Consider the following 21,923-nt stretch of genomic DNA (forward strand, 5'->3'; position numbering starts at 1 on the left):
AAGGGGGCTCCTATAGAGATTTGAAAGAATATCTGCCGGTCGCATGAGGCAATTCACCATCAGGTGGGTGTCTTTCGCAAGCGTTGAGGTTCCGTATTGGCCGAGCACATGGCTGGGAGCTAGCTCGTACCTATTTTTCCCGTAGGTGCCCGGCGGCAGCACTAGTCACAGCAGCGGCGAATGCTCGATTATTTCATCATTAGTGTAGTGGGACAAGGGGTACCTAGAGTCTTCATTTCTTTAATGCCTATAGAGCCCGTTTTCGAGGTGGGAACCCCTACAAACGACTGAGCGCAGGACCAGGAGGCATATATACACATTAGAAAAACGGTTCGGATCCCGTCGTCACTGGGGTTCGGTCTGAGTCCCGTTTCGCCACCACTGCGGGCCCGGGTTGACCTTAATAACTTTCACACTCTGTTCATTGGTTTAGTAAACATTATACTCCCGTTGGCTACTATCACAATGCTAGTCTCGGTTGCGTCACTTGTATTAGTATTCTTCATTAGGGCAAGGCTAAAAAGCACATACACGCCTGCCGCTTTCGACCTCGCCTTTCTCTAACTGCACAAGAAATGGCCCAGCGAAATTATAATAACGTCTCTACAAACCAGCTCATTTTGCTCGCCAGTTTGCTCGCCAACACCGGAGACGTTACAGCTCTCGCGTACAACGTCATGAGATTTGCCAGCAGAAACACCAAGGTACGACTATTCCAGAGAAACAGACAGCGATAAAATCATCCACCGGAAATGCGGCGCCCAGCAGCAACAAAGCAAATGAGATAGATAGATAGATAGATAGATAGATAGATAGATAGATAGATAGATAGATAGATAGATAGATAGATAGATAGATAGATAGATAGATAGATAGATAGATAGATAGATACAAAAGGAAGGCTGCGCTCGTGACGTAAACATGACGTTGCCTTCGGCTCTGCATTGCAGAACCTAGTCGTAGCGATGGTAGAGTGCCTGTGCAGCGGGGAAGGTGCACTTTGCCTCCTTGCGCCATAGCTTCGTAACCATTTACTTTTATTTCCGTTATTACTAATCGCCTTCTAAATATTTCTGCGGCACAACGCTCATTGGTCTGGGCTTTACAAATTCTAGCGCATCACAAAATTTTCCGATGAGGCCTGATGAGGGGTCCAATAATAACCAAAAAGGTAGTGATAGAAAAGTGGTGAGGTACTGATGGCTGCCAGAATGAATGTGACAAGCCTATGCTCTTTTAGTAGACACATTAGAAAAAAGCAACGACAGCCTCGTGCACCCCTCTGTGCAAATTCCTATGAAGCAGAGTTTTAGACGAAGAGGCCGCGTGGCTCGAAGCGGTCCTTGATCACGCAGCCTGTATAGTACCGCGAGCGGCGCTGCTATCGAGACACGCTGTCCTTGTTATAGATTTAGTGTTTTCCCGGCAAGAGGCGTAGCCGTTCCTGTGCTACTCTATGGCAGGCCTTCTAGAAAGACATTCTCACCACTTACGCCCTCGCTTCAAGCCACACCCGCCACGCTGGCGTAGCCGCTTTGGCATTACCTCCTCTGTGACTGTCCTCGTTATAATGTGTCAAGAAAAGTGCTCGTGACCACGGGCGAAAAACTGGACAATCGCAGAAGCTGGAGCCCTTCACAGAAGGAAAAGTTCTACGGCAATGGTCCAGGCGCGTTTCGGCACTCAAGACCTTAAAGGCTCTGCTGAAGTTCTTAAGGACCTGTGAATTGTGCGACCATTTTTGAATGTTGTAGCGCGTAGCATCGCGTTACTGTGTGAATTTTTCTCGTTTTTTTTTCTCTTCTTTCTCCTTTTATTCCCTTTACCCCTTTCCTCAGTACAGGATAACCAGGCGGCACTTACACTGGCTAACCTCCCTGTCTTGCTTCCCCTTTTGTCCTTCTCTCTCTTGGCGTTACGCTGCTAATCCCGAGGCTGCGGGATCAAATCCCGACCACGGCAGCCAGATTTCGATGCGGGCGAAATAAAAAAGATACCCGTGTACCGGGCATTGGGTTCACACTAAAGAACACCAGGTTTCTTAAGATTATTTCGTAGTCCCCGCTATACGGCGCTCCTCATAATCATATCGAGGTTTTGGCACGTGAACACCCAAAGCTTAATTCTAAATTTCCAGCCACAGTTGTTGCGACAGTCATGGCAGTGTTGGACGTGTGACCGTGCACTACTTAACGCTCAGGAGTGTCCCCTTTCAACGGTTTATTTCTTTCCAATCACCCAGGGCCTCCTATAGCTATACCTATGGTGCAAAGTTTCAAGCAAAAACGTTGAGGCTAACGGAAACAATTATAAAACTAAATATACTGTTCGAAAAAACATTTAAAGGCTTCAGTACCAATTAAATTTTTTTTTCGAAGGATCCAATAAACCTACAACTGTTACATTTTTAGCCAACGTGCTTCTCCTCCCGGGATACTTCATTCCTAAAGAGTTTTCTCTTTAGAACACCCGATAGTTCTGGAACGACACCATGTTGAGAGCTCCAAATTAAGCTCAATTACGCAATCAGGAGAAGCTCAGGCATTTCCTCCCCTCTCTCGCCAAAAAAGAAAAAATAACTTAAACCTCACATACACTTTCTTTATACAAACCACCCTAATATTTCGCCAAAATTTCATTTCACTAAATGCTATGGTTCTCTGAAATATTTGAAACATTTGATATTTGCAGTAGACGTCCTCCACCGCATCTAGTCACCAGTGAAAGTGTCTCAGCGTCTGCAATGCAGCTCAGCCATTATACGCTTACGCGACCGTGGGTTTTTCTAAATGAACATCGCAAAGCGCTCTCGCGAAACTGAGCAATCCCGGATTCCGAGTGGGAAGGCAAGCGTCTAGCCCTTCTTCAGCAGCACGTGGGTTAGATAGCCATCGTGCGCTGCGAGTGAGCGGCAGCCACGTCTCTCACCTTGGGTTCGGCTGCAGCGGCGGCGGGGTCCTGCAGCGTGGCCAGCGCCGAGGTCGTCGACTGAGCGGGAGACGGCGGGCCGTCCTGCTCGGTCGGCGGCGGCGACTCCTTGGGCGAGCCTTCGACCGAGGGCCTCGGCGACTGTTTGGGCGACGGCCCCAGCGACGTGGGCGCCGACACGCCCGGCGGCTGGGGCGACAGCGACGCCCTCCGCTGGACGGGCAGCGGTGCCGAGCCGCGACGGCCGCCGCCCGGCCTGCCAGCAGTGGGCCCCGTCATGGCGCACCCCGCGCCTTCAACGGCCACGCTGCGCGCTCTGCGAGAAGAGAAGCGCAAGGCGTGACGAGCACGATCGACTTCGCCATCGCGACGGGTGGCTCCGGAGAAGCCGAACGCCAACATTGACGCTACAATATTGTAGCCTTCAAAGAAACTGCCACGCGGCGATTCAAGCTCCAAGACCTGACGTAAACGCAAAAGATACTTTCTGTACTTTTATGCATTACGAGAAATATAGAAGGGTCGCGCGCGTCCAAGCGCCGAAGCGCGACCTTGATGTAATCTGCAGACAGTCATTTAGAAGTCCAGCAATGCCGGCAGGATACAAGTGATTCTTTGCGAGTGATCAGTACCACTTCGATTGCCTTAACAAATAATGAAAATTATCTATTACGTGATTCGGAACGTCGTACCTCTGTCTGCTATCACAGAAGCTGTGGTGGACGGCTCTGGAAGGCCCTAGTGGGGCTCTGAAAAAGGGCGCTGAAGGGCTTGTCAAGCTCTTTAGCCAGCGTTTTTCCCCGGCCCACGCAATGAACCCAATGGTACAATCAGATTAAAGCTTCAATTTCGACTACTTGATATTCTTTAACGCTGGTTGAAACTCCGGCGTATTTTCAAGGTGTACAGGCCTCAAGAAAATCTTTATCCTGCCTTCTCGTCGCCACTTACTTGATCATGTGCACAAAATGGCGCGATATGCGTAGTTTTCCTGCGGATTCTTTGCAATATGTGAGCGTGCACATTGACGACACTTACTGTGGAACGAATGATTACGACTGGCCACCCTGTGGTTGCCGCGCGAGACGCCAACGCAGACGCAGCAATGTTAGTGCCGTCATTATTCGAAGATATCGATATAAAACACGTGCATTATTCTTATTACCCTGAACGACTGCGCCCGTCGCGGTCCTAGTGGCTACGCCATTGTGCCCTTCTGAGCACGAGCTCACCGGTTCGATTTCCAGCTACGGAAGGAGCGTTCAGATGGGCGACGGAATGCAAGAACGCCCCTGTACCGTGCTTTGGGTGCACGTGAAAGAATCCCAGGAGGTCAGGATTAATCAGGAGCCTTCGACTACGCATGCCTCGTAAGTCAACGTGGAATTTCGAGACAATAATGCCATTGATTAATGGAACGAGTGCGTTCCGCTTATCTATGTGCTTAAATATGTTGGCAGTAAGGCGGCAGGTAACAGAACAATATTTGCGCTTTCTTTTTTCACAAGGAATAATCTGCGGCACAAGGACATTCATCAATCGCTGTAAGAGCACACATTCTCCTGAGCCTGTCCCTGCAAATTTTCGTTCTCGGCACGTGCCTGCAACGTCGCCAGTGACGTCACGAGGAGCAGCTCTCCGCCAGGTTTAGTTTCATTTTCAGTTTTTGTTTCTGCTTACTTAAAATGGCTTCTCCGTTTCTACAGGAATTGAATCACGTTACGCGAGACAGGAGGCGCACAGGAATAGAAAGCCTCCTCGGAAATAACGAAGAAAGTCGTGAAAACGCCTTGTAAGCATGCACTCTTATAACAGTAGCACCCTTTTGGGTGTACATTTGTCCCACAACGATAATTGTCATCAGCCTTGCTTGCGCTTCCTTTCTTGAAAACGCTGCGCTCGCTACTTTCCTGTCGAGAATGCTGCGTCACACTGATAACGCGCGTTCCGTCCCTGACTTCTAAATGCCCGGCTCGCAGCGTTAAAGAAAGGAAATGCGGGCAAGACAGATGGCGATTGTCCAGGTGGGACAGGATACACCTCAAAGGGTGCAAGCTTCTTTAAGAGTGTCGCATCCTTTTTTCACTCCATTGTGAATCCTTTAGAAAAGAGGCCTACAGCCCAATGCAACCAATCTGAAATGGCGTTTGAGCTTTCGTAAACTCGTCTGCACTGTCACTTGATACTGCTTATTCACTACCATCATCGTCATCGTCGTCGCCATCGTCTTCGTCACCGTTATAATTTATTGATCGCTGCAAGGTCGTCTTTAGGGGGTTACGTAATGAGGGACACAAACAAAAGAATTACAGTTTCGCACGAAAAGCGAAGCATGGATAGCGATAGCAAAGTATTAGACAATTACACTAAACAAGATCCGTAACATTACAGTGCCGGCTGCGGGGAGCACGCATGCTTGTCCGAAAGCGAACGTTTCGTGCTGCCGTTATCTGTACCATTACAACTAAGCCACGTCTCCAAAACGCGACCTCCAACATCAGGCACGCGAGAGTGACAGCGTGCATGAAACCAGCAGCCATCTCGGTTCGTCATTGCCTGCCAGCCCTTCATGCTTGCCCCCGCAGCAGATGACCTCCGGCGGTCTATGCTCTCGGCCACGCGGTACACCAGACCGGTCTAGAGGAGGAGACGTGCGCTCTTCTTCCCTAAGCAGCCGCAGGCCAGGGCGGACTCAATTACGTGACCTCTAACTTTAGGCAAGCGGGCCACTCGTTCGCTTGCAGGTTAGGTGACCATCTGACGCCGCCCCGTTTCGAAGACTAATAATAATAATAATAATAATAATAATAATAATAATAATAATAATAATAATAATAATAATAATAATAATAATAATAATAATAATAATAATAACAACAACAACAACAACCCAGTTGGACTTTATTCAGGACACCGCGACAGCGGCCACGGTGACGGCACAAATGAGCCTGGAGTGTCAGCACAATTGTCCTATCGCATTAAAATATGCATCGAAACATTTCATAAGACACAAAAGAAAGTACTGAGCGGCATTACTTTGAGTATTAATTTATAAAATGAAATTCCAATGGTCGCATAAACTTCAAGTGGTTACATTCGTCGACAACCTAGTCTCCAGCGGCAGCAACGCAAGCCCCGGCGCCGATATCAATCACTCCAGAAAGAGAGAGAAAGAGAGAGAGGGCAGCTCAGTCGCCACCAGACTGATTCGATGTCGCGGACCCCGCGACTCATCTCTGTTATGGTTCGCTGAGCAACAACGAGCAGTCGTTCACACGCACGTTCCCGCACATGCATGGGCTGTGTCTTCTTGGTTTCATAATGCAGTGTCATTTCGTAGATCGCGTACCAAGGTTTATTGTGACGACTCGAAGGCCTTGGTGACAGGCTGCCGTCATGGCAACGGCACAAAACGAAGGTGCTTTTCTGTGGCTCCGTTTTTCTATGGCTGCCTCGATGTACTACGTAGAATGCGAAATGCGTAAGATGTAGCAAAGGAGGCAAAGCAGGCCAGCCGCCTGTTCATCGCGCGGAGACATGTGAGCGAGATCCCGCATGTCTGTAACTGTCAGGCGTCTATGGTGTGCCGCTTTTAAATTGATGAAAGAGAACTACACGTAGGAGAAAAATGAATACACCAAAACGCAGGTTTCTTCCAATTATTTGTGGCCGTGAGAAAACGCTGAAGTCTCTATGAATTTTGTGAGAGCGCTTGTAGGCTCTGTAAGAAAGCTAAAGGACAACTGACACGTAATTACTGTTTCGTTTTCTTTTCTTTGTTGGATAGCTGTAGACATATTAAGGTATGAAGCCTCGATTATTTGAAAGCGCAACAAATAATTAATTACATCACCTGTTACTGCGACCATTTCAAGAGGCGCACCAAAGCAACACCGCTTCAGACGTGAAACGGGAGGAGTGGGATGTTAAACAGATAACAGAAACTGGAGGGTGTGGTCATATAATACCACACACTGCGACGCGTGCCCCCACGCCACGACCGCGTTATCGCAAGCTGAATTCATTGAGCACTATACGAGAATGGGGAGGAGTTAAGAGGGACTGTGTACCTGTATTTTCAGAGAATACGATGGCACGAGACCAAGTTTGAACCGCGTCTCGTGCGGAGAAGCGCACAATGCAGGAGGATGTCATGGCCGATTTCAAGGCGCGCGGACAGCTTTCGGCAGCACGGTCATTGTGCAGCTTTCAAGCACCGCACTTGGCTGACTGGAGCGCGCGCGAGTGGTTTGTAATACCACGTGACCGCCACTTTGTCTTCTGTTACGCACCCTGCCTCCCGTTCAACCTCCAAAGTCGCGTTGAACTTGGCGCACGTTTTGAACTGGTCGCATTGAAAGGTGATGCACTCAAGTAATTCTAGAGATCTCGAAGAAGTGAGACCTCATAGAGTAATTATGTAGTCGACAGCTACTTGTGAAAAAAAAAAAAGAAATGGAACACGAGTCTGAAGATTTTTGTGTCAGTGCTCCTGTAATCGGTACACGAGTAGAAATGTGACCCCGCAAGGTTGGCTCAATTGATTCTTTCGTCGCTATGGTGGGTACAGGTACCTAAGAACTTCTGAAATTTAAGCGCTATTCTGGGCGACTCTTAGCTGATCTTTCAGGTATGTGTGTGCGACGGTGCCGACCTGGCTCCAGATACTCTCCCCTGGGCGCGCCTAAAACTCTCGGCTAAAGCGATCGGCTCTCAAACTGCGCTCAGCTTGAAACTGCGTGAATAAAGTACCGATTCAATGAAGAAAATATTCGAACTGAAGGACGACAGCTACGTGTGCTCTTACGAGCACAACCTCTAACCGATGACTCTAACAAAAGGTTTGAGCAAAAGACGGACAAATAAGGCAGCATGTGTTGCCAATCTTGCCCGAAAGTGGGTTCATCTGTCAATACAACAAGTTGTCTTTACTGATGTAACAGAATTGGGGGGCCCCAGAATATTCAGCGAGAACTGGGAGTCGGCCAGGAAAAGCCAATAAACGCTGTAGCAGGGACATTTCATCGTTGCGTTAGACGCTTCCTCTCCTCGACTAGCAGCGAGCGTGTTTCTTCATTTTACATATACCTTGGAAATCAGCTTATGGCTTTCATCTCTATTTTACCATTTACAACAGTTTAGATGCAACTTAGGATGTATTGACTTCGCGGAAACTTGCGTGCGATCAATATTTTGTTCGGCCATATGCAGTACTATCGACGGGCGTGTAAGACTGTTCAAGTGGTTATTCGGGCGGCGTTCGGTTCAGTCTTAAAATTTCCAATTCACGCACCCATGGTCACTTTGTTCGAAATTTCTTTCTCTGCATGCGGCGTACAAGCAACCACCTCTCTGCAGGTATGTGCGCAGTAGCACCTTGCGAGTCTTGTTCGATACTTGAATGCATGCATGGTCATGCACCATTATGCTGCATATGAAATACAACGCCGCGTTCAAGTTCGTGCTTCCATATTGTAATGTGGTAGTTTTCCGCGTGCAACATCGCACGCGAATGCTGTACGCCTATGCACGCTACCGCCTCGCTATTTGCTCATGTTTGCATTAATCGATTCAATAAAAGCCATGGAAGTGGTACAGTCTGGGAGGTCCCTGAATGCGAATGGGAGCGGCCACACGAAAGGCAGGAATCAATAAAACAATATTTTAAGAAATCGCACCGTCTCCGCCTGGTTGTTTTTTGCGAGCACGCCAGGATGCAATCAAGACATATCTTATAGAGGAACCACTTTAGCAACGGGATAATTTATTATGTTGTATTAAATTGCTATCCGAAAAGCTGTTGCTGTTGCTAGCCGAAAACTGCTGACAACACCAAACGCTCAATAATTCCCGCTATGAGCAGCGAATTTCAGTGGAAAACGTCCGAGATGGCCTCGGTAAGCCATCAGAAGGTCGCTGCTGTTTCGGCCATTGTCAAGGATGTTCGGACGTAGCCCCTTCGGCTATCTGGCAAACGTAACCGCAGTGCACTAACATACCTCAAAGTGCAGCATATTGAAAAAATAATATTTCAGCAGGCCGCCCGATTTGCAAAAACTTTCACTTACCAACATCGCGAGGTATGCCCTTATAGTAACACGCTTTTTGACGGCACTTACTCGTAACCTTCACCGTGCGCAATAGCACTGCATTGGTCAGGATTAAAACATTGCTGTAACCCAGCAGGAAAGTTGCGACCAAGTGCCGTAAATGCGTATGTTATTACAAGGGCGTGCCTTCGCGATGTTGCTAACTGAAAGTTGTTAAATTTCAGGCGGGCTGCTAAAATATATATATATTTTTAAAATGCTGCCCATTGAGTTAGGCTGGCACATTGCAGTGAAGTTCGACAGATGGCCGAAAGGGCAATGTCGAAAATTCTAGTTGTGCTATTTGCCGCTATAGGGGGTACGGGAGATTGAAATTAAGCCACCTAAATTCAAATCAACTGACAAACCTAGTCGTACGTTAAGAATAACAGGGGTGCAATGTTCCTGCTTGTAAATGCGTGTAAATTGCAGGCCCTTTAAATAGAACACAGAGTATACCACGTAAAATACTTTAAAAACTTCTTATTGTTAATCGTTCGACAACACTCTTGAAGTAGAATAACATAAAGTTGCTTCGTGCATCGTTCTAGAAAATTACAAAGAAAAAAGGACAAATTTTGACAAACGGTTTACTGTGTCAGAAATACGAGGCAGATAACTACGAATGCTAAAAAAAATGCTAGTAAAAGATAACGGACTACGTCCTGCTTCGCTACACTACATATAGGTTAAGCGATGTGTCGCGCAATCACACATCGCACATTGAGATTTCAGGATGAAGTGTATAATATAGAGAAAGCGTTATGTCTTGCGCACATTGCAAAGTACAATAAAATTCCCTTCGTCAATGATTTTTTTTTTTTTGCGACAGTATCTGAGGGTGACATTTGAGTACCCAGCTGTGTACCCAGCTGAGTACCCGCCTTGATTTCAGCGATACTTAAACTCGTAGAAAGAAGCAAGTGCGCATAGATGCACTGCCGGAAGTTGTCCAAATCTGGGGTCGCATTGACAAAGCTTTTTTGCTCGCAAAGACTGCCTCTGATCAGGCTTCCACATTTGCTGATTCGCTGTCGCTATTGGTTAGTTATTGACCTTGCAAACTTATCTCGCGTAGGAAAGGTTTCGCGAGTGCGGACGCTGGTCCTGCCGCATGCTCGTCGACGGCGTTTTCCTGGCAAGTTGCCCGGTAGCGCATAGAGTGCACAAGCGCACAGCATCTGTGTGCAATGTTGCGCAACAGCTACAGCAACATGAAAACATGAAAGACTTCAAGGCAGTATTGGCTATCTTTTTGATGCAACACACCGCTGGCACATATGTAACATACATCCACGTGTCGAAGATGACTTGAAAGCCGCGACAGAACCATCTGGTTGTGGAAAACTGCCTTTGTAGCGCACAATATACAGAAGAAAGGAAGCTCAAAACTCCCTGCCGCTTCTATAGTGTCCTACACACGCACCCCAAAAACAAATGACTTGCCTTAATAATAATAATAATAATAATAATAATAATAATAATAATAATAATAATAATAATAATAATAATAATAATAATAATAATAATAATAATGACCAGTTATAGTAGTAGTAGTAGAAGAAGAAGAAGTAGTAGTAGTAGTAGTAGTAGTAGTAGTAGTAGTAGTAGTAGTAGTAACGAACCACGAAAAGACACGGTATTTTGAATTCTTTTACCGACATTGATTCTAGCAAAAAAATATCAACAACAACAATATTAAAAATTTCATGGCTCGTGCTTTCATTTTCTTCGTGCATGACAAATACACAAGGGCTAAAATGTCAACACACACTACGAAGCTTCAGAGCACAGCCTCTGTTTGCTTTCGCGTTTTGGCAGCGCTTGTTGCGCATCCACTGGTTCGAAATTGGACGTCAGATTGCTTCGCGTCGAGAGATGTGATCGTGACATCTTATTCCAATATCCCCCTTGATCTGCGCGCACTTGTATACTCACATCTAAAAACAGCCCCCATCGCCAAAGTAGGCATGGACTCACCGCTTGATATAGCTCAACAGAGCAGCAATATGTTCCCTTTCATAGGGAAAATAACAATAAAATAATATAAGATAGGATTTCGATTCGAGCTGTCACCCGGAAAGAAGAAGCCTCAAGTCAGAGAACATCCATCAAATTGCTGCTCCAACGATACACGCACGGCCTAACTCGAGCAAAGGTCGTAGACGTTGGCCTCAGCCCGAAAATGAAGTGTCGGAGAGCTTGGTGGTGAGACAGGGGGACGTACGCGATGGCTACACTTGCAACAGCTTGCGCAGACAAGCGTGAGGGCAGCTCCCTCTGAAATGAGACAAATAAAACTATCCCGCAACTTATTTGACATTTGTGCCTCGCCATGTACCTTCGTACTAGTACCGCGCACAACCCATAGATGGCGCCGTGGAAACCATCGCTTCTTCCTTTGGTCGTGTTCTTTCCCGATGTTTGAAGATACAGCGAAAGTTGAGGGGGCACCGACGCCCCGGTGGTTGTAGTTAAAGTCCTCAGGTGAGCTACAGTCGTAGTGGGTGAGTATCGAGCGCGGCGCGAGCTTATTCGCGGCTGGCGTGAGCCGAACTGTGACACCGCGAATGGCTCTCCGGTTAGGCCATTATTGCAGCACATACATTGTATACACGCAGCCAGCTTTGCCTTCGCATCTTGCCATTGCTGCATAGCGTAGAGATGAAGAACCGTGCCAGTCGACGTGGACGGCATCTGTATAATATAATGACTTGCTGTGACTGCCAAACTCAGTGCGTTAAAAAAGAAAGAAAGAAAGAAAGAAAGAAAGAAAGAAAGAAAGAAAGAAAGAAAGAAAGAAAGAAAGAAAGAAAGAAAGAAAGAAAGAAAGAAAGAAAGAAAGACGCACTTTATGACTTTTTTGTTGCAGTGTATTAAACTGTCCGAACGTTTTCTACTCCATAATTTGAAGTATCCGACTGAAGCACGTCCTACATTCAACGCTCTCTTGTTTACCAGGGCGCCGATACTACCCGCCACGCAGATGCTACATGTAGAAAAGTTTGGCGCATTCGAATTACCGCGAGGGATCTGAATTCCAATTGATAATCAAGCGCGTGTCATCTCCGTTACCCTTCTTTTTGTTCTGCGAACAAGGAGTCATGGGATCGTGATATGTAGCGATTCTTGTCATTTGCAATATTTCTGGCTCACAGGTAAAAAAAAAATTAAATTATGGGTTTTAACGCGCCAAAACCACTTTCTGATTATGAGGCACGCCGTAGTGGAGGACTCCGGAAATTTTGACCACCTGGGGTTCTTTAAGGTGCAGCTAAATCTAAGTACACGGGTGTTTTCGCATTCGGCTCACAGGAAAGGAGGGATAACGCTCCCATCGCCGGTATCGGCCGCTCGGCGCAATTAAAAAACAAAAATGAATAGAATCGAAGACGAAAAATCCTCTCGAAACTAAACACGGCCCCTAGGCATTTCTTTGCTTTCCAGAATTCAAAAGTATAAAAGCGACACTAAACAGAAATACGAAGTGTAGCTATATCGGCGACTAACGTTTTCGGAGCCGGGAACAGGGGCTTGCCCTGAGGAGGCGCTTGCAAAACCAGAAAGGTTACAAGTACGGAAAACGAGTGGTGATCCCGCCTTGCTCTTTTCACACCAGTCCTGCATCCCGTTACGGAATTCAACAGCGTCCACTCGCCCAGGTAGTTGTATCTTATCGCTTCAAAAAAGGAAAAAGAATACCTTACGAGGGGATGCAACAAAAAGACTGAACACGGCAACTCTTGCCGATTTTGGTTGCACAGAAAGAGCATTGAAACAGGCAAATTCTGTGACATCAGTGACCTCATCGATGCAACGTTTTGAGGACGAAATTAGAAAGAAATGCTTCTGTCTGTAATCTTCTAATCTAATAATGAAAAATCATATTTGTATTTTTTTTTCAGTAAGGAAATGCAAGCCGAAAATGAACCGGTCTAAACTGATTCACTGTTTCTGCTTAGTGTAGCTTTAATCCGGGCATAACTTTCTTCGTATTGCTCCGTTGAAAAAATAACAGCTAGACCTACTTAAGGCCACCACTAAGGCTATGACAGTGCTTTTTGCTACATCCAAATCCTCTCTTTTAGACCACTATATAAAGCGCAGTCTTTGAAAACTCTTTATGGTACTTCTATTATCATTAAACAAAAGTTGCGAGATGCTGGCATCATGGCGGTGGGCGGCTACAACTTTTCTTTTGTTTTTTTCTTCCTCGCAGCTGAGATAAACAAAAGAATAATAAAACCATGATGTAAAATAATAACAAAATCTGAACATTGCAGAGCACCGAAATATATAATCGATCGTTAACCAACCTTAATAGCCACTCGCACAATCCATGCAGGTCGATTTATTTAACCGTGACTCACCCTTCACAAAGCACATAGTATATATCGAGTGTTGCCTTTAACCTAATGTTTCACAAAGCGCCATATTGCGGTTGAAATTTTCAACGTCGCCCTTTTAAGATTCCTGAGAGGCGTCCACGTGCCGGGACACGATGTTAAGGAGAAAGGCTCGCTTAGGTGCTGATCTGCCCCCCTTTAGACGGCCCCGAAACATCATATATTCTTCGCGCTTTTACGTGTTTTTCACCCTGAACGATTTCTTATGCATTCTGTTGTGCCACGATAACTCACTGCTGCGTCACGGCGGGATAATATCTGTCACTGGTCATGCACCAGACATGGTAGGCGACCCTACCCTTTCACATAGGTGTCTCTTAGTGGCATTCGCACCTCGGCGTTGGCGTTCTTTAGGATAAGCGGCCGAACGCCTTTCCCCTGGCGCGATATGGGGCGAGGAGGAATGCCAGCATGCAACCAATGGCGGGGCACAGCCCCCTAGGAAGCGGCGCACAAAGCGCACCTTACGCACCGTCTCTCTTGCTGACTTCAGAGCATGCAACGAGCGCGCGCGCGCGCAGCTGTTGCGAGCAAGCGAGCGAGCGAGCAGGTGAGCGCCGATGAGGAGTAGCGAGAGAGGAGGGAGTGACGTCACATCCGCTCTGCTAGGCAGATGTTCAGTCTATGCCAGGTAACTGTTTTCCATTAATTAGCCGGTTAAATATCGTGCCACCTTCTTGCGTGTGACGTCGTTAGTGACTTCATTACTTCCGCTTGCTACTTCCTCATTTCCAGGAATTTCACCAAAGTCGTGCTGACGTGGCAGGTCTATGAAGTCTATGATTCTGTGCCTTGGTGTGCGGTGATCAGTCATTTCTAATTATTTCTGATTATTTCTGTAATTTTAGTTGCAAGTCGAGTTTCTGAAGTGTCTGGAATAATCAGAATGAATTAGAAATCACTGACCACCGCACACCAAGGCACAGAATCGTGGACTTCAGAGACCTGCCACGTCAGCACGACTTCTGACCAGGAACGTGGCATTTGCATATTTTGAAATTCTGGTTAAAGTTAGCTGGGACACCCTGTATAATTAAACCTATGAATTTTGCACTGTATTACTTTTTCTTTTTTTTTTTCTTTCTGATTTATCTTGAATTTTGTCTCCGGTCGTCTCAGGAGGTAAACCGGAAGTGCTGCGGAAGAAACAAGAGTGTCACTCGATGCTTGTGCCATGAATGAGTAGTCCAACATCCAACTTTTGTTCCCTTTGATCTGAGACACGGCTAAAGACGACCTCGAGGCACAGCTACCATGACAGGCAAACATTTTTCAAGTCAAATGCACGAAGAAGAACGCAGAAGGCAAGACGAAACGGCGGGTGCAAGACGTCGCGGAATTCATGCCCATGTGCATAAGTTCTTATTCTAGCTTTTAAAGATTGTTATGTGATTACCTCTATAAACCCTGTGCTCGTCAAATTTTGCATGAAGAGCGCTTTTTTCTTTGCTTGTTTGCTTTGTGTGCACCGTTCGACAAAACACTAGGCCTACAGTCGTGTACTTCACTTGTCCTCGCTTAGAGCCGCAGACGGACGGCGACACCGGTTCACTTCTATGCAGCAACTGTTTTTTTACTATGGCGAGGTGGATGCACTCAGTGGTTTCTCACTTTGCCGGGACAAACCAGGCAGGAAGACATAACAAGTGTTTTTATTGAACGATCCAAAAGAAAATATGGGATCTTCTCTAGAAATTATATAGAGCGGAAACAGAGCAACTGTATGTACGAACCAAAGTTAATGAAAAAAAAAAAAACGTGAGTCACTGTATACCCTGCGTGGCTATACAAACCGCGGGACTTCAGTACGTTGTGTCGTCATTAATAATCCGTCCACGAACAGTACCCGGGCCTAAAATGGAGCAGCCAAAGCCTACCCTCCAAATTAATGGCGGGAAAAGCTCAGAGACAGAAACTTCTGGCTTAAAATATTCCACGAGGAACAGCTCGATGAAGGAAAGCTTGGGCGCCTGCTTCGAATAACGTGTCGTCCCTGCGTTAACTGATTACTTTTTAAGCGCGCTTGTGTGCGTTAACGCGGTTCCGCTAACGCAACTGCGCGAGGCGCCCAAGTTTCGAAACTAACTAGCGAAGCTACAGTGTCGTGGACGCAGCGATGTCTAAATTAGCCACCGTCGGTAGGTTTATGAAACCATACTACGAAGGGCGCTAGGCGAGCCGATGGTAACAATAGAAGTAGGGGCCTAAGCGGGTCGAACGCTGACGCAGCGTGCGTCTCGTACTTGAAACAGACAGGATGCGAGAGAAAACGAGACCTGACCAATCGCGCCACGCGAGTGCGTCTTCCTCCCGCGAAAGAAAAAAAAAAACAAGAATAAAGAACACGCGCCCGCCACCGGTACTTTGGCACAGATTTGGCTTCCTGCGAAGGATGTTCTTCGTTGTTGCTGTTACTCTCGCTGCGAGCCCACTTTCTTGTTTTCTTTGTTCTCCCCTTGATTTGTTACCGTGACGTTTATGTCATTAGACGGCTGTGGTTCGACCAACCGTAAAGGGAAGTCTCCCCATTTCCGATATAAGACTGGCAACTGCGCGGTCAGCTTGTTTGGACTTGCAAGAAGCTACACTCCTTAAAAAAAAAAGAAAGGTCATCATATTCACTAACTAAATACTAACACGTTACTTCTCCCAAGAAAGCACTACCTTCTTAGTAAGTGCGTGTAGTAAAATGATGCTCAGTACTTTTCACTACTTTCTGAAGCTAGAAAGAAAGCGCTAACGTAGTACTAACTAAATACTGCCGCGGTAGTGCAATTACTAACGCAAGTGAAATATAATGACCAACAACGCAATGAGGGTTATTTGATTTAAGAGTGCCGCTTGCATTGTTATGAAGTCTATCGTATTGTAAACGCTTAAGCAAGTAAAATAATAAATATAAATGAAAAAGAAGATAACCACGTCCTTTCCCTATATATTCAGGCATCAATTAAGGGTATATATACCTAATGTTTACCAGGCACATTAAGGAGCACTGACTCCGGTTAAGAAAGTACTACATGTCAACAACAAGCAACGATAAGCAAGAACACACCTGCCGAACGATAAATGTGCTACACGACACTTAATTAAAGAGGAACGTCACGGGCACTTATACCCTCGTTTGAGGGAGCATGCGTTGCATTGGTGAGCACCTATTAGTGGCACGAGTATCGAGTGACACTCGTGTTTCTTGCGCAGCGCTTCCGGTTCACTTCCTGAGACGACCAGCCAGGCAATTAAAAAAAAAAGTCAGAAAAATATATTTAAAAAATTGTACAGTACAAAATTCACGGGTTTCACTGTAAATATATAAGAGCATAAGTTTAGTTACAAGCAGAGTTACTGAAGTGTCTGGAATATTTCGAATTAATTAGAAATCACTGATTACCGCACACCAATGCACAGAATCGTTGACCTTAGAAGACCCGCCACGTGAACACGACTTTGGCGAAATTCCTGGAAACCCGGAAGTAGAAAGCGCTAGTAAAGTCGTCACTTATGACGCCACAGGCAAGAAGCTGGCGTGATATTTAACCAGCTAATTAATGGAAAACAGTTGCCTTTGAGTTCGCTTCGTGCGTTGCGTTCGCCTAAAGTTAACCTAAAGAACAACAACGCCGAGGTGCGACCGCCACTAAGTCATTGATTAGCCATTAAGACCTAAGTCATTGATTAGGGTCGCCTACTATTTTTTTAATTGGAATAATAATCAAAGCTTTGTGCACAAGCTTTGGAAACCTACTGTCTGCATATATGTGTGCTACCACGTCGCACATAACTGTTAGTCCAACATAATGAACAACACTACAGATTATCTCAATTTTGCATAAGACTGTCAAAATCATAGCATAATAGGCCACTGCCAGACGAGGTAGTAGTGGCTTAGTAGTTACCTTTTGAAACTACTAACAATCCTTTCTGGCCAGTAAAGGCAGTATTTGCTAGCTTTATTAGGTGCTGGCTAGTACAGAACTAGTAGGAGGGTAGTGCATACATAGGAAGGTACATAGTACATAGTAGGAAGATAGTACATACATAGGATTCTAGTAAATGTGTGCGTTTACTAGCCATTTACTAACTGTACCTTAAAGAGTGTAGCTTCTGAGCTGCTGAAGGCGTGCCGTTTTGCAGCCTATATGTGTGGCTCTTACGAAAAAAATTGCTGGCTCTCTCGTAATCGAGAGTAGATGTAAGCACGAAATGGCAACCGGCAAAGCATAATGGTTGAAGATCATACTGGCCACAATCTTAAAATGGGTGTAGTGCATGTTCGCAGCGGTGCACCCCACCACACTACACTGCACCACACCACGCCATACTGTGCACTCGTCCTTATGGACGCCGCACAGCTAGAAGAACAAAACCGGAAGAAGGCGGCACGACAGACAGCGAAGGACGCCAAGCAGACATAGCACACTGCCCAGCTAGAAGAAGAAAATTGCTTGAAGGAGGCGCCACGCAGCCTTGCGCCATCTCTCGAGGCGACGCTAAACCCCCGCCGCGGAACTCATGGACCCCTTGCATTCAAAAGAGCACAGACAACCCTGTCTCAGCGTCAAAAGATGACAATGAAGTGTGTGGTGCCCTGTATCTGCCTCTTGAACGTCGCCTATTGGAAATGACAAATAAACCTTCAGCGTACTAGAAGTTACAGCTTGAGTGATATTGTGGACAAACATTAGGAAGAACGCGGAAGCAATTTTTCTTGTAACTTATTCGGGCAGCAACTAGCGTATGTTACGCGGTCCTGTACAAAGGGTTGTGGGCCAGAGACTACATTTTCTTAAGTTTTGGCTGGTTGCCCGGATGATCTCGTTTTGCCCTCGCAACTAGCCGGATGTTCTCGTTTGAGTGCCCGGATCACGGAAAAGGCTTTAGGCTCAAGGTCACTTGAAGGTCGCCGACAACGGGAGCTAAAAGTATTTCATGCTTGATATGTGAGACCACCCACGCGTATCATATCCTGGAAATTGCGACTTGTGCTTGACTCCTTCGTGTGGTATATTTTAGGAGTACGGACCTTAACAAAATATGTATTGCCCTTTCTTCTGAGTGCTTGGGCCATGAATGAAGTCCCGCGGGCAAGATCACTGGATGCATTACGCGCGTCTCCTGGCCTGCAGTATGGTCTTACATAGGAGAGAGAGAGAGATGCAAATGAGAGAAAGGCCGGGAGGTTAACCAACCTGACATAGGGCTGAAACAACAAGATGTGGGGAGACTAACAGCTGGACTGAAGGTCACAATCAGAATCGGCGGGCATCGGCAGTATCCAGAGCACTTGCAGTGGCTTGGGGAAGAAGCGTGACGAAAGCTTTGCTTCGACACCATCATGAAAGCGAACTTCATTATAGTAGAATGTGACTTAACGTGAAAGTTAGCAGCACAATCGCTGAGCAGGATTTCCAGCTATTTTCTGTAAACAGACTCCCCAACTATACTCACAGTTACTCTTGAAGTGGTTCTCGGCCACAGTAGGCCCTAAACAGACTCCCTAACTATACTCACAGTTACTCTTGAAGTTGTTCTCGGCCGTAGTAGGCCCTAAACAGACTCCCCAACTATACTCACAGTTACTCTTGAAATGGTTCTAGGCCGTAGTAGGCTGCGCAGGAGCCGGTACCTTCGCTATATCGCAGATGATTTCAATCTCGCAGATAGACCCTTCGTAAGCATTCCCCATGAAACGTAGCATATTTTTTTCGTTTTGGGTTACTATTGTTTTCCCAAGTGCACGATGTGGATCTTGTCTCATTGCACCCCGTCACCTACTATTTATTATTTCGGCTATCAGGAATAACATCAAGAGAATGTATAGAACGACAGATGAAGGCAGTATAAGCCATGGAATGAACTAATGAAGTACACGCGGAAGCGAGGCCATCTATTAGCGGTATCGTCGAGCACGCCGTGCAGTACACTAGATAAATCATCTTGTGTTCGTTTGGGAAATAGCTGGTGCTGCTGAGCCCGAGGTCGAAGGTTTTGATCCAACGGCCGCATTTCGATGGGGGCGTCAAAGAGGCTAAGTCGTGAAAATTAATTCTGAGTCACGCCCCCCTCCCCTCTACTGCGTGCCTCATAATGATATGGTTTTGACACTTATCATCCTAGCATTTAAGTAATTTTAATTTGTGATAAGAGATATAGCCCCCTTTCCCAATAAGTGTAATGGAATCAAAATTTCTTTATTCAGTTGACAGACATTCTTCAGTCACTGTCACATGGCATAAGAAACATGTCGCACACGTCGATAACATTGCGACTTTCGCGGACACACCGATAATGTGAGCATACAGTTTCAGAAAAAAAAACAAAAAAAAAACGAGGTCGCTGTTTAGGCTATCTTTATTAGCGCTTGCTTGTCTTTGGGGTTATTGGATGAGAGTGCGAAAATAACAGCCCTGTCGAATTATAGCCGGAACGCCTGATGAGCAATTAAAATTAAAATTTATTTATTTATTTATTTATTTATTTATTTATTTATTTATTTATTTATTTATTTATTCATTCATTTAAGTCTTTAGGGACAATTATGCTTGGCTGCCACCTACTGACATGATAACTACATTTATTCTCGCAGATCCATACGAGTCATATTTACTCTCTCGCTGCACGAATGATTAGATCATCGTACAAAGGTGATAACATTTATTAAGTTTCCAAATGCGCGAGGATCATCGGTCCCCCTAATAGCTTTTTCTTTGCAACGAGTCAATACCGCGCTGCTTGAAACTGTCGAATGTTGATTTTTTTGAAGAAAAAGACTGTAGCCAGAGCGTGTTTCATTCATATGGTATAATATTTGCCATATATTTCAGTTCTGAGAATGTGTTCTCGACGATTTCCCACGTGCAACATCTGTCATTTGTCACTTTGTACAATCGACGTTCTCTGCTCTTCCTTCTTTTCAGCTGCGTTATGAGCGACCAGAGGCCGTATTCTGCAAAGGTGATTTTCCTCCGATATCTATTCATCCTTTATCCTTCATTTGACTGCTGCGGTAGTAAGGGCGCAGATTGGGGTGCTTCAATAGCAAAGGGCAAATGAATAGAACATGAAAATAATTGTGACAAAATAGGGCCCCACATTCACAAAACTGATTCTAATTAATAGTGTTTTGTGCTTCGCGGTTGGCCTCGCGACTATCGTCATCCTATGTTCAAGCCTTGTCTTGACAAATCCGTCTGCACTCGCTGGCAGTGAAGTTTGACAAAAATGTCTCCAGGCCAGTTTGCTCGTATAGATGAGCCAAACAGTATGTTGACTACAGTGCTCGCGTCCCCTTTGCACCAAATAGCGCTTCTGATATCAGGGCCTGTATTCACAAAAATTCTCTGACATATCATACTTGCAAATCTGATAATAACTATGGCCATAGCGACTGCCCCATTGTGCGGGGCAAGAAGTTCTTGCTATCGTCGACCAAGATTACTGAACACTAAGAAAGCTCTGCTAACAATCCGCATAAAGAAGCGCACGGAGAATGCGTTTAGCATGAGTTTGTTAGCATACTGCCAGGCTTGTACCAAACCCTGGCCTTGGCACTTGAGCACTGCTAAGCAAGTTTTGAGCGGTTCAGAAGCACAGTGGTTTACTTGTAGTCGCTAATGTGAGCTTGCGTTATATGATCAATGTCGCGTTTCCGCTCTATACAGTTCAATTCATTACAAGCAAATGGCAGCGGTGGAAGCGGGAGCGGATGCGCTGATTTAAGTAAATGAGCCGGGAGCTTTCCACATAAGCATCCATATATAGGGCGTTACACAGCTTGTCACCATGCGGTCTACAAAAAACCCGCGTCATGCGACAAAGCGAATGGAAAGCTATGTTAGGGAGTCACTGTTGGACGAGCACGCATGTACGCTATGCGTATCCCGGCACCTTCTTTTTTTTTTGTAATCAATATTTCTTGTGGCCTTTATCCTTTTCAAAGGGCTTTTCCGAGGGCCATGTCTGCTCTGTTGGGCCTGTTGTGCAGAGCACAGAGTTCGGCTTTTCCTTTCTTTCTCTGTATTTATAATCCCGAAACGGATATATAAAGATTCCATAATTGATCTTCATCAATTGTAATTTGATTTACTTGATGTTACAGTAGAGCCCACCAAGCAAACTGTATTGACCGTGCCTCGTCGCCTTTTCTAAGGACTTCCGCGCGGTATTCCCCCTAATTGACTAACAAGGCCCAACACCATGGATGGGAGGGATCGATTTATGGCGCGTGTATTACGACCAAGTGGTTTTTCGATGATCCCGTAAATAAAGCGCAGTGTTCAACGGTGGTTGGGATGAGGATGGCGAAAGCACAACCACTACGTAAAACGCCTGCAGGGCCCGAGATATCTCATTACCACGATACTACGTTAGAGCTATTCAAGTGGCTGCGCTCGCTATGAAAAGGCAAACGAGCCACGAATGCTGTGGATGTCTCTTCTAAGCCTTATATCTGATTTAAATTGAACATGAATAGTTGTGCCTTGAATTGTTAAGTTACAAA

The 21,923-nt window shown here is 45.8% G+C and overlaps 1 protein-coding gene across 4 annotated transcripts in view; it reads right to left on the reverse strand.

The window, feature by feature from the left end:
* The window catches only part of cac (calcium voltage-gated channel subunit cacophony), a 564,571-nt gene that overhangs the window by 439,531 nt on the left and 103,117 nt on the right, over positions 1-21,923 (reverse strand). For all 4 annotated transcript variants that reach the window (XM_075670414.1, XM_075670406.1, XM_075670418.1 and 1 more), the window contains exon 2: positions 2,929-3,244. In XM_075670414.1, the coding sequence (XP_075526529.1) occupies positions 2,929-3,244 (316 nt within the window). The remainder of the gene's footprint in view (positions 1-2,928; positions 3,245-21,923) is intronic.

This window comes from Dermacentor variabilis, chromosome 1 (assembly GCF_050947875.1).
Source record: "Dermacentor variabilis isolate Ectoservices chromosome 1, ASM5094787v1, whole genome shotgun sequence".
Lineage (NCBI taxonomy): Eukaryota > Metazoa > Arthropoda > Arachnida > Ixodida > Ixodidae > Dermacentor > Dermacentor variabilis.